The sequence below is a fragment of the Leptinotarsa decemlineata genome, unplaced genomic scaffold (genome assembly GCF_025532065.1).
Source record: "Leptinotarsa decemlineata unplaced genomic scaffold, Ldec_3_MD MMD2_tig00002082_RagTag_RagTag, whole genome shotgun sequence".
Taxonomy (NCBI): domain Eukaryota; kingdom Metazoa; phylum Arthropoda; class Insecta; order Coleoptera; family Chrysomelidae; genus Leptinotarsa; species Leptinotarsa decemlineata.
Window position 1 is genome coordinate 5161402 of NW_027412573.1, and position 13647 is coordinate 5175048.

Sequence of the window (13647 nt, forward strand, 5' to 3'; positions counted from 1 at the left end):
TCTTTGCTGACGACAGCACACTTGTCTCGTCATTCCATTTGGATTCTAACACATCGGCTACGGATGCAGATCTTCACCGTCAGCAGGTGGTAGCAATGAGGATCTAGAAGGGATTTCGGAAAGTAACCAGGTTCAATTCAATGCCACAAAAACCCAGGCATCGTTTTTCTCCAAGAAAATAAATGTTTTCGACCGGATATAATAATGTCAGGTCAGAAAATTCCGCTTTCTGCTTCGATAAGTTTGTTGGGGGTTGAAATGGATACCAATATGTCTTGGCCGAATCATGTCGCTGGAATTGCGAAGGCTACTTCTCGAAAGCTTGGTACACTATGGCTGCTCATCGTTTTTAGGTTCAACTCAGTACACCTGCAACTTCAATTTTTAAAAACTTCTTCATCTGGAGAACTACGTTTATGTGGAACGAACTTCCTGGGAACGTTTTTCAAATGGATTTAATCTTCAGCGATTCAAATCCAATGTGAATCGCCACTTTTGCACAGGCACCGCTATAAGAGCACCTTAAGGATTTTTCTGTACTGCTTGTGTTTTGTCCATTGAAAAACACGCTGCCTGTGTTCTGGCATTTTTTATGTGGTTTATCAAATTGTAATTTGTTTCCTGTTCATGAAGGTGGAAGAAGCAGGTCTGTAAATCCCCGTATAATCCCTAATATTTACAACCCCCATCACTTTCTCCACCACTTTCACAATGGAGAAGGAAGTCCACAACGAATTGCCTTTCTTAGACGTATTGGTGAAGAGGACCGACACTAAATGGAAAACATCTGTATATCGAAAACCCACTCACTCAGGACAGTATCTGAACCAGAAATCCAACCACCATCAATCGACTAAGAGAGGAATCATCAAGACTCTACTAGACCTTGCTGTCAGGCTCTGTAATACAAAGGAAGGTCTCGAAAAGGAACTAGGCATCATCAGAAATGACCTTCAACGGAATGGTTACTTCAGAGTGATGGTAGAACAGGCTTCAGCTAGAAGACAGCAAGAGCTCCACAAGGAAGAGAAGCCGCCACAACCAGTACTTGTACTACCCTACATCAGAGGATTATCGGAAAGGATAAGAAGGATTGGGCAGCAGCCTCACGAAAACCAGGCCACCAAACGCGGACTGCGATTCCAAGAATTGCATTCACCGGATACCCTGCGAGTGCGGAGGATCATACATCGGTGAAACTAAGAGGCCATTGAAAGTTCGCATTGCTGAGCACAAGAAACACACACAACGAGGAGAAACCAGCAAATCCCGAATAGCAGAGCATGTTTGGACTCATCAACATAATATCAAGTGTGCTCAAGCTGAAATCATCCACAAAGAGGAACACTGGTTTAGGAGAAAATTCAAAGAAGCCGCGTATATATTGTCCAACAACGCATTCAGCCAAGCTAGCGTAGAGATACGTAACATATGGAAACCTCTAATGAAGCGAAAAACGACCAATTCCCCCCAAACGGTCATCTCGCGCTGAAACCAATGAAGAGGGAAGTGGGGATGGGTGAAAGCACTCGAATGACATATAAATAGTCAGATCTCGGAGGAATAAGTCCAGTTATCACCCGAAGACGATTGTGGATACTGACAATCGAAACGTCGTTATGTAACTTGGTTACAGCTTTCTGGTTGTTGCTTGTATGTTATTTCTTTGTAATTTCAGTTTTTTGTTTAATAAAATTGTTATTTTCGGTTGCTATTTTTAATTTTTTTCAGGGATTTATATCAATTTATATTATATTAGACAATGGGAGTTCAAACTGATGAAATACACCACGAAACTTTGTCAACCACCTTCAAACAAACCCCCAATAGCAGGTTTCTCCACCCCAACAGTATAATGAGGTTCCACACATATCGTGAATGAAACAAATTGTGAAAGAATTAAGATATTCTCACAATATTTTCGAGTGTATTTGCAGAGATTCAGTCGCTCTTCTGCGACGAACAAATATTTGAATAAACTGGAATGAGAGCTTCTTCAGATCCGGGTAAATATAAACGATTGTGTTAAATTTGAAATTTTGTAATTCTCGACGTTGAACGTTCATTTATTCAAATTGAAATGTGCGCGGATTGGAAACGAGGAGAGTCTCTTGGTAGTACTTGATTCATTTCGTGGAATAACACTGTCACGTCTGAATAAGACAGTAATTTGGACGATTAAATCTATAGTGCTGCTCCTCTTGGGAAATTTGAAATGGGTTGAGTGCAAAGCTGAGATGTATTAGAGCTCCCATTTAGTAATTTTACTGAAATACCGTTGCCTAATGACAGAAAGAGCCCAATTACTTGAAGCTGGGTAATACAGTGTGGAAACCTATGATGCAAAAATTCCGCATCAGTCCAGTTCAGAAGCGTCATTTCACATAATTTCAATCAGCCCCCATAAAAAATTACGATTGGAATTTCGTTCGAGTCCTAATTTCACAGACTAATTTACGAGATGAGTCAAGTTCCGCTAAGCAATGCATTTGAACAAAAAATACGTTTTGGCACTTAGGTAGGGGAAGGTAGGGTAAAGTGGTCACTGAATAAATGTCAACTTTTTACAGTTCGTTTGTTTATTATTATCCGTGTATTTAATAAGTTTCCATATTATATTGTTTACAAACCAATATTCTGATAATTTTAGCATGAGTCAAGATTGAAGTCGAAATGGGAAATTGACCACTTTACCTTTCCTGGTCGGCTAAAATGGCATATACAAATTCATAAACGGGTAAAATTGGCCTACTTCAAATAAAACATGAAAATTATGTTATTTCAATACAGATTTATTGAAATTTCGCATGGAAAAAATATTTAAATTGAACAGTTTTTAATTCAATAAGTATATTAATTCTACATATTAATTCAAAATAATCATGAGTATTTTATTTTTCTTGAAGTAAATATACTTACGTTTACTCATCATAAGCAGTGTTTATTTACTTATCAAGGGCCTTTTATATTAATTGCAAAAATTAAGTCTTAACTTGTCAGCTTCTTCTCAATTATTTATTAACCTTATGTTACTTGTGATGTACTGTTTTGAACCTTTGGTGTGGTAATGAATATTACTGAAGTTTTTTCCCAACACCAAATCGTTATTTTTACACTTCGACACGTGTTTCGATCACCAAGTGATCATCTTCAAGAGGAAGATAAAACTAAAAACTACTCAAAACTAAAGCTACTTATACTAATCAGGTACATCATAGAAGTAGGTAATCAGTAATAGCACCCATACAAGTGTACCACCCTTAATTAATTTTACAATTGGCCTTTCTATTATTTTACAATATGTCCTTATGTATGTTTAAATGTCACAGCTATATATAGAACAATTTTCAGCTATATAAAATTAGTTTCACAATATTGCCTATCTAAATATATTTACAATGTGTCTTTTTGTAGTAATCAGTGAACCCAACAATATTATTTCAACAAGCTATATAATATGCTATTTTGTATTGGTTCGTTATCGTTATTCATAATATTATTATGTTCACTTATTTCTACACTCTCATAGTATTCTAGTTGCCTGTTGTTGTTAACTTGTCTAACTAATCTTAAAGAACTGAAGTCTATGGAATGGTTTTGTTGCAAAATATGAGGGGCGACTGCTGATTTTTCAGGTCTTCCATATTTTAAGTGTGCTATGTGTTCCTTATATCTTACTTTAATAGATCTTTTTGTCTGTCCATAATATTTTGCATCGCAGTCCTTACATTCAATTTCGTAAATTCCAGACTTTTCCGAATTCTCGACTTTGTCTTTTGAACTTCCCAAAAGGCTCTGCAGTGTATGACTTGTTTTAAAAACCACCTTCATACCTAGTTCCTTGAAAATCTTTCCAAAGTTCTTCGTATATTGGTAATATGGAACTGAGATGTATATATCTTGGTTTTTGTCCTTTGTGAAAGTCGAAATTTCGTTCATTCTTTCCCTTTCCCTCTAACACATGATAGGTTCACAAAAGAAAAACGTACAATACAGAAAATAGCAGCCACTAACGGTTTCCCGAGGGGTATTGTAGATGACATAATTAGGAAAAAAAAGTTTAGGTTAAGAATGAACGAAATCTCGACCTTCAGAAAGGACAAAAACCAAGATAAATACATCTCAGTTCCATACCACCAATATACGAAGAACTTTGGAAAGATTTCCAAGGAACTAGGTATGAAGGTGGTTTTTAAAACAAGTCATACACTGCAGAGCCTTTTGGGAAGTCCTAAAGACAAACTCGAGAATTCGGAAAAGTCTGGAATTCACGAAATTGAATGTGAGGACTGCGATGCAAAATATTATGGACAGACAGTAAGATCTATTAAAGTGAGATATAAGGAACACATTGCACACTTAAAATATGGAAGACCTGAAAAATCAGCAGTAGCCCATCATATTTTGCAACAAAACCATTCCATAGACTTCAGTTCTTTAAGATTAGTTAGACAAGTTAACAACAACAGGCAACTAGATGCCTATGAGAGTGTAGAAATAAGTAAACATAATAATATTATGAATAACGATAACGGACCAATACCAAATAGCATACTATATAGCTTGTTGAAATAATATTGTTGGGTTTACTGATTACTACAAAAAGACATATTGTAAATATATTTAGATAGGCAATATTGTGAAACTAATTTTATATAGCTGAAAATTGTTCTATATATAGCTGTAACATTTAAACATACATCAGGACATATTGTAAAATAATAGAAAGGCCAATTGTAAAATTAATTTAGGGTGGTACACTTGTATGGGTGGTATTACTGATTACCTACCTGTATGATGTACCTGATTAGTATAAGTAGCTTTAGTTTTGAGTAGTTTTTAGTTTTATCTTCCTCTTGAAGATGATCACTTGGTGATCGAAACACGTGTCGAGGTGTAAAAATAACGATTTGGTGTTGGGTAAAAAACTCCAGTATTAAACCTTACGTTAGTCGCGCCCGGTCTGTGAGACCGACCATATACTTCATTCAGCGTTATTCTGAAAATCAAAGGGGGCCACCTCCAACTCCGTGTATCTTCTCAAGCGGAAGCGACGGAACGGCAGTGCTAACAACGTAAGTGTTACAAAAGTAAGTTGGGCCAAAAATATTTCGTTCTATGGTGTGAGAGACCGACGCGACTAATCACGTTTTATTTTTGATTATCGTGCAATTTTTATTGTGAGATGAGTTTTTTTTTATATGTAATGAATGAAAATCAATGACAATATTTATTTTAGCCATGTGGTCTTACGGAAGAGAACAGACTAGACTGCAGGAAATGCTAGAACTTGTCAACGACGAAGAGGAACATGGAATAACGTACGGCGAACATTCAGATATAGATCAGTCTGATGACGAGGAGGTGGATCATTTTGAAGGGCAACACGACAATAGTGACTCTGAGTAAGAGATTTCTGACGATGAAGAAATGGTAAAAGAAAGTCACAGCAATACGTTGTCATTTTTCTGAAAGCACAGCAGTACGTTGTCATTTTTCGGAAAGGATAAAATCACACGTTGGAGAAAATTGGCTTCAAAACCTATTACAACTGAAACGAGGCCAATGGATATCGTCAAATGTTTGCCGGGTTCCTCATTAGCAACGAGAAACCCCTTAGAACCACTAGAAATATGGGAATATTTCTTCAATGTCGAAATAATCAATATTATAGTGGAATGTACCAACGAATACATCTAAAATGTTTCTGATAATTTTGCTCGAAGAAGAGATGCAACCCCAACGAATCATATTGAAATTCGTGCAGTTTTTGGAGTTATCTACATGGCTGGTATTTATCATGCAAACCGTCTAAATGCCGAAGAATTATGGAGGGGTGATGAATCTGGTGTAGAGATTTTTCGCATCACGATGAGTTCACAAAGATTTAGATTCCTAATTCGTTGTCTAAGATTTGACAGCAGAGAGACTCGAGCGATACGGAAGGAAATAGATAAATTGGCTCCCATACGCAATGTTCTTGACCGATTTGTTGCTAATTGTCAGAACGGCTTCCACCACTCAGAATATGTAACCGTGGACAAGATGCTTGCAGGATTTCGAGGAAAGTGCAGTTTTCGCCAATACATCCCTTCGAAGCCGAAAAAATACGAGTTGAAAATCCTAGCATTGTGTGATGCCAAAATTTTCTACACGAGCAATATAGAAATTTACTTCGGAACACAACCAAAAGGTCAGTACAAAGTTTCGAATAGTCCTTTCGATGTAGTTTAACGACTCTGTCAACACATTTTTGCTTCTAATTGCAATGTTATGATGGACAACAGGTTCATCTCTTATGAAAAAGCTACCTGACCACAAACTCACAGTTATTGAAACTATCCGGAAAAACAAGAGAGAATTACCAATAGAGTTTTCTAAACCAGCTGCTCGACCGGAACATACAAGCATGTTTGGGTTTTCGAAAGAATGCACTCTTGTATCCCATATTCCCAAAAAAAAAAGAAAAATGTGCTGTTGCTTTCTAGTATGCATGATAGAGATGAAATAGATACAGGAACAGATGCGAACAAACCAGTCATGATCATAGACCACAACAAAACTAAAGGAGGTGTAGATACAGTGGATAAGCTAACTGCAAACTACAACTGTTACAAAAGGACATTGATAGGGTGTTCGAATGGAGTTATAAGGATAAATTGTATTTTAAGCTGAGTAAATGTAGTACGAACTGCCTTTATAAAGTACTGTTCCCGAGTAGAGGAGTGGATCCTCCGGGAAAAGGAAATATTAAGAGCAGATATTTGTTGTATTTCATTAGTTCGGACTTTCATTGTCTAATATAATATAAATTGATTTGATAACCCTGAAAACATCAAAAAGATTAACCAAAAATAACAATTTTATTAAACAAAAAAATTAAATTACAAAGAAATAACATGCAAGCAACAACCAAACAAATAAAAATTGAAATACTAATAAAAGATGAAAAACTTGAAAAATTAAAAATATTATTAACCAAAAAATTAAAGAATGAAATTCAAAAGATTTCAAACCAAGTTATGTCACAACGTTTCGATTGTTAGTATCCACAATCGTCTTCGGGTGATAACTGAACTTATTCCTCCGAGATCTGACTATTTATAGGTCATTCGAGTGCTTTCACCTATCCCCCTTCACTCTTTCCGCTTCATTGATTTTGGCGGGAGATGACCGTTTGACGGGAGTTGGTCGTTTTTCGCTTGATTAGAGGTTTCCATATGTTACGTATCTCTACGCTTGCTTGACTAAATGCGTTGTTGGACAACATATACGCGGCTTCTTTGAATTTTCTCCTGAACCAGTGTTCCTCTTTTTTGTGGATGATTTCAGCTTGAGCCCACTAGATGTTGTGTTGATGAGCCCAAACATGCTCTGCTATTCCGGATTTACTGGTTTCTCCTCGCTGTGTGTGTTTTATGTGCTCAGCAATGCGAAGTTTCAATGACTTCTTAGTTTCACCGATGTATGATTCTCCGCACTCGCAGGGTATCCGGAAAATGCAATTCTTGGAATCGCAGTCCGCGTTCACTTGCCTGGTTTTCGTGAGGCTGCTACGGATAGTGTTCCCAAATCTGAAGCAGGTCCTGATGTTATACTTGGACCCAATCCGTCCTATCCTTTCTGATAATCCTCTGATGTAGGGAAGTACAAGTACTGGTTGTGGCAGCATCCATCACTTTGGAGTAACCATTTCGTTGAAGGTCATTTTTGATGATGCCTAGTTCCTTTTCGAGACCTTCCTTTGTAGTACAGAGCCCAAAAGCATGGTCCAGTAGAGTCTCGATGATTTCTCTCTTAGTCGATTGATGGTGGTTGGATTTCTGGTTCAGATACTGTCCTGTGTGAGTTGGTTTTCGATGCACAGATGTTTCCCATTTAATGTCGGTCCTCTTCACCAATACGTCTAAGGAAGGCAATTCGTTCTGGACTTCCTTCTCCATTGTGAAAGTGATGGAAGGCCTTACGTTGTTGATGTGCTTTAGGAAAGTGTCTAGTTCTGCATTCCCATGTTTCCATATTATGAAGGTGTCGCTTACGTATCTCTACGTATCTACGTATCTACGAATTTCTTCCAAAAATCCACGGCTTTCAAACTCGAAAAACAGTGACACTGAAAACCTAAGCCGCGAAAGTCTAAACCATTTTGTCAAAAACATTGAACACCTGGAGAGCAAGAAGATTTATGGACTTCTGGCAGAAACTTCCTGGATTGGCTCACTCCAAGGCGTTTATTCACCCTTCGAAGCTTGATACCAAACAGTTAATGGACTACAGCAGGAATGAACTACGATGTCTATCAGGCCTTTTTACACGTCACTTTCATTCGAATCATCATTGGCAGAGTTTCGGACTGTCAGAACACAGTCTGTGTTACCTCTATTTGGAAAATGATGAAACAGCAGAGCATATACTTTGTGCCTGTCCCGCTGGGGACTGAATCAGGTTTTTAGAATTCGGCAGAGCCATATTCCTACCATCTGACCTGAAAGACCACTCACCATACAAACTAATCGGCTTCGTTAAGAAGCGGGTTGCGGTGGAGGGTCGAATATACCCAGTCACTTCAGACCTTACCTAACCTAACCTAGTGATATATCACCCAACGTCAAAACGTTCCGAGTACTGTGTGGCATTAGAGTGGATGAACATTAGAAACTAAAAACTTGAGAATGAAATAAGTGAAAAAAATGTTTATGCTGAACGGTTTTATTGAACTAGAAAGTGAAAAATAATTCGGAAGGTCCTAGGTAGCAGTCATCACCCCACTCGCCTCAGCAAAATTTGTGTCACGTCTCGAGTTTGTAGTTCAGAAATACAGATAGATTCATTGCACTACATTTTCATTGATAAATATAACCTTTAGCCATCAAAATCTAAACATTATCATTCATTCGGGTAATTAGTGAGAAAAAAGTTTTCAAGAACTTTTACAAGGCGGTTTGTGACTAGAGATGGTATAATTGGGTCAATTTCAGTAATTCCGATGGAATTCAAAATGAAGTTAAGTTGTTTACATTCTTAGTCCGTTAATTTTCAATATCAATAGATACATTATACTCTATATACAAAACATTGAAAATTCATCACCATGACTGCCTGCCTTCAGATTTCACCAAAAGTTTTTGATGGCACCAAAATAATCATCTCCAAGCTGAAAATGTTTCTGATCTACATCAAAAAAGGAGAATTTTATATCACGTAGATACATAGTTTCCTTGACATGCTTCGAAAAATAATTTCGCAATGTTCCAATACTGGAAATAACATCCTCTTTAATTCCATTTTCAGGTAGCAGACACTTTTTTTGGTGAATTATAAGAAGGATATCGTGATAATTATAAAGACGTAAGTGGTACAAGTGCTTTACATACAACACAGCAGCTATCAATTACAAAATGATTAAAAAAACTTCATTGTCATCAATAACACGCTAAATCGGTATTGAGAACCTAGCGTGAAACCTGGGTTTTCACCAAGATCGATCAATTCAAGACCAGCCATGAGTATGTGGAATAACTGTTTAATGGAACGCATATTTTTATTGGTTTTTTCCTATTATAGTTGTTCAATATTAGCAAACCGAAAAATTAAATAGAAAAATAACAAATTATGTGTCAACGAACTTGGGTATTTCATATGAATATGAATCACTACGTATTTCTGAATACTTTTTTGACTAAACAAAACAGAGTAATACTTTGACATATTATGTCCTTCATATTCGTTTAAAATACTGATTTTCCTATTTAGTTCGAAGAAAATAATTTTTTAAAACTTCGTGTATACTTTCGTCTATCTGCCTGTTATCCACACACACACTTATTTCATAAAAAAAGATATGCCTATCGAAAAAAAATCTAGAAAGAAGTGGAAAAAATGCAACGATCATTTCTACGAAACTTTCACTAGTAAGTTTATGCTCTATCTCTGAAAGTTTCTCTCATGCATTATTTTCTTATAGTTTTTCAAAATTGGTGGAATTGTAGAAAAAAAAATTAAAAAGCATGCTCCAGAGTTGAATAAATCCTCTAGAAAACTCAAGAAGTTTGCCGTCGATAACTGCAGAAGAAAATCTGAAATTGGTAGGAGATCAAGATTTTCACGGAACGTTTGACATATCTTCATACACAGTTTTTTGTTGACCGAAACAAGATATTGAGGTAGAATTGAAATTCGTTCAATGCTTTCATAGGAACAGAAAGAGAGAGAGAGAGAGAGAGAGAGAGAGAGACCTACTGATTCTCAAGAAATCTTTCAATTTTCATTTTTATTTCATTTCAATTGTGCATTTCTCAATTTTTTTGCTTGAGTTTTTTATTTTACTGTAATTACAGTCCAAGGTTTTTTGCTCAATATAATTGTTATTTCCACCTATTCTTTTCAATTTTTATTTCCATCTGTCACTTCACAGATTTCAAAACATTATATCATATTAGACAATGAAAGTCCAAAGTAATAAAACCTGTTTTTCGCACTCTCATAATCGAAAGTTACCAATGAATATATTAACAGCATCATATAATATAATAGTAAGCCAGTATGTAGCTATGGTGGGTGTAACGTCTTCGAAGCAGGAGTCCCCCAGGCTTCAGTTCTGAGGCCTATTCTCTACATGTTATATTTGAATTTGCTTGACCATATATGCAGATGATATGCGAGTAACTTGCATCATTCAAGGTGTCATCATTCTTTGTCTGTCGTATAGTGCAAAAATGGAAAATTTGAACGTCTCAGAATTCATTGGTAATATGTCTTTAGATTTGTTTAAAGCATTTGATACTGTTCATCATGACATATTGATTTCAGAACCAATAAGTTTTGGCATTAGAGGAAATATCCTCAATTGGTTCGTAAATTATATGAGTGATAGTCAACAAAATGTTTGCATAGAAAAAATCAAAACAGTTGCATAGGAAAAATATATTTTGGGGCACCGCAAGAATCAATTCTTGGTCCACTTCTTTTTCCAATATACATCAACTCAATAACAAATTTACCTCTGAAGGGATCAGTTGAATTATTTGATGATGATACAATACTCTTCTAATAACTTCGACAAAATTCATGATAATATAAAACATGACATGAAAACAATTTCAGGTTGGCTTCAAGAAAATTAATTAACTTTGAATTTCTAACAATTTTCGTATATGAAAATTTCTAAGAGATTATTGAACAGTTGTACCATCTATTAAATTTGTAAGATTATGTATTGATAAAAATGTATCGTGGGCAAAATATATTGAAATTATTCGAAAAAAAGTAGCACCCCTCTTTGGTAATCCATTCAAAATCAGGAACCATTTTTTTATAGAATTTTTGAAAAATATTCTTTTCAGACTTATATACTCAAAACTGCATTATCTAACTTCTATTTGGGAATTAGCCAATAAATCCATAATGAAAACTCTGGAATCTTTACAAAATAAAACTATCAAATGCATATATAAATTATATACTCAGAGCCAACAGTGAATTTGTATGAACAATAAAATTCATCAGATTTAAACACACTACACAAATAAAAAATTTGTTGTTTGATTCATTCAATAAAAAAGTAATCAGAAATCGATATTATTCATAGTCATAAAACTAGACAAACGAAATTATTATCAGTTAGTAATTTCAAATCAAATGGAATTTGATTTGATGGAATTGATAAAATACAATTCCTTAAAAATTAAAATAATCCTAAGCTGCTCCCAAATTCAAAAATCAATTGAAGAAGTATTTAATGGATTGAATCAATTTTCATTCAGCCAGAACCATCTAAATATTTCTATAATAATTATGAAAATTTCACATTTGACTTTCCCAGGATAATAAAGATAATACAAAAATGTCAATGCAATGTTCGAATTCATATGTCTATTGAAAATATGGAAAATGTCATATTTTTTCACATTGTGCTTTCCACGACCGATTGCATGTTTATAGATTGTAAAGTGTTCCATTTAGAAAAAAAGCTAAATTAACTGGCTAACAAGCTACTTATTTGCGGTAATAAACTAATACTTTTGTTTTTGTAAGCCGAAGCTGAGTAAAATTTTGGAAATTGACAACACAATTCCCATTTCTTAAATTTGACTGTTCGCAATGTTGTCAACGAATAATTAGAAAATCTTCCGTGTCAGTGTTGAATTGGAGAATTATTTTTGTATCGGAAAATATTGACTGAAAACCTAAAGTCAGATCAAATTCGATAAAATTAAACCTGTCAATAATTTCTCGGATAATACAAAGGTTTTATTTTTCACTCAAAACAACATACCGTAGGAAAAATTGTTCATTCTGAATTGAATGAGGAGTTCAAAAATGGATTTTGATTGAGGAAAATATATGGATGTATCATTTTTTTCTTGAAAAATATCGAGGTCTATTTTCGTATTCAACTGTTGCTGCTTTCATGTGAACTTACACCGAATGAGAGCGAAAACTTCATAGTGATAATCTATTCTTCCAAGGCAAAGCTAAATTTTGGAAATTGGCAAACATAGTTTTCATTCATTCACTTTGACTTTTCGTGATATCGAAAACAGATAGCATTAACTCTACCGAAGTAAAAGTATCGTACAAAACAGAAATGATAATCTATCGAAAACACTATTTCTCACCAGAACAAAAATGCTGTATCTGGACGCGCGTTTCTCTGAATCGTCCATAAAATAGATTAATTTCACGCCAGAGGTTCGAAATTCTACTTAACAAGTCAAAAACTTGTTTTTTTTTTGGTTAAATATCAGATTTTTATTCTGTGCAAAAATTTGAAACGGTGACATAAAGGTCCATTTTAAGAGTTTTCATTCCTGAAATGGCTGATTTTTTTATTTTCGACTGGCCGTATCTTCGAAAATAGACGACAAATTACCATTACAAATTCGGGATCAGCGGATAAAAATACGTTTGTTCAATTGAAAGTTTTGCAAAAACTGGTGCGAGCCGGTCAATTCGAAAATTCGCCCAAAATCTCCAGGAAAACAATAATCCTACATTTATTGAAATGAAAACTCACATAAAAACTGACAGCCACCTACTCCAAAGACACACAAAAATACTCCCCACTTAAGTATCAGTTCCATCGTAGAATTCGTCCGAGCACTGAAATCACCGTGGGTCAGGAGCAAGTTTATACTTTCTTGTGAAGGTTAGTCGAAGCAAGCGTTGAGTCGTCTACACTGACAAAAAAATTAAAGAGTGCGATGCACCCAGTAGATGCAGTTCTCGCGGTACTACAGGATTTTCCAAGTACGATCGGCAATTATTTACGCAAGGTCGTATCCACAAACTGGCTCCACGTGAGATTTTGCACTGATATGGATGCCATTGACAACGAAATGGATGAAGAAGTTGGTCCTTAGGAATTTTCAACTTTACAAAAATAGAACGCGGAAGAATATTGACTCCAATTAAAAATATATAAAGTGAACGTGGGATATCATACGGGGTAGTTTAATGAAGGCTAAACGAAAGTGAAAATAATACTCGATATGCTCGTTATACTCGTATTTTACATTCATGTGCAATCTCTTCACTTGCATTTTCCCAGTGAAGTGAATTTCAACCCTTGAACCTCAAAAAAGATCGAGCGATACCGTTTGGTCACCGTTTTCAATTGTCAGCGCTTTTTTCTTATTCGAAGTGAAT

At 35.4% G+C, this 13647-nt stretch overlaps 1 protein-coding gene across 1 annotated transcript in view; it reads right to left on the reverse strand.

The window, feature by feature from the left end:
* LOC111503168 (O-acyltransferase like protein) overlaps nt 1–13205 on the reverse strand; it is a 112432-nt gene extending 99227 nt beyond the window's left edge. Inside the window, exon 1 of the mRNA XM_074176878.1 lies at nt 13016–13205. Coding sequence (XP_074032979.1) covers nt 13016–13082 — 67 coding nt within the window. The 5' untranslated portion in view covers nt 13083–13205. The remainder of the gene's footprint in view (nt 1–13015) is intronic.
* Between the last annotated feature and the right edge of the window lie 442 nt (nt 13206–13647).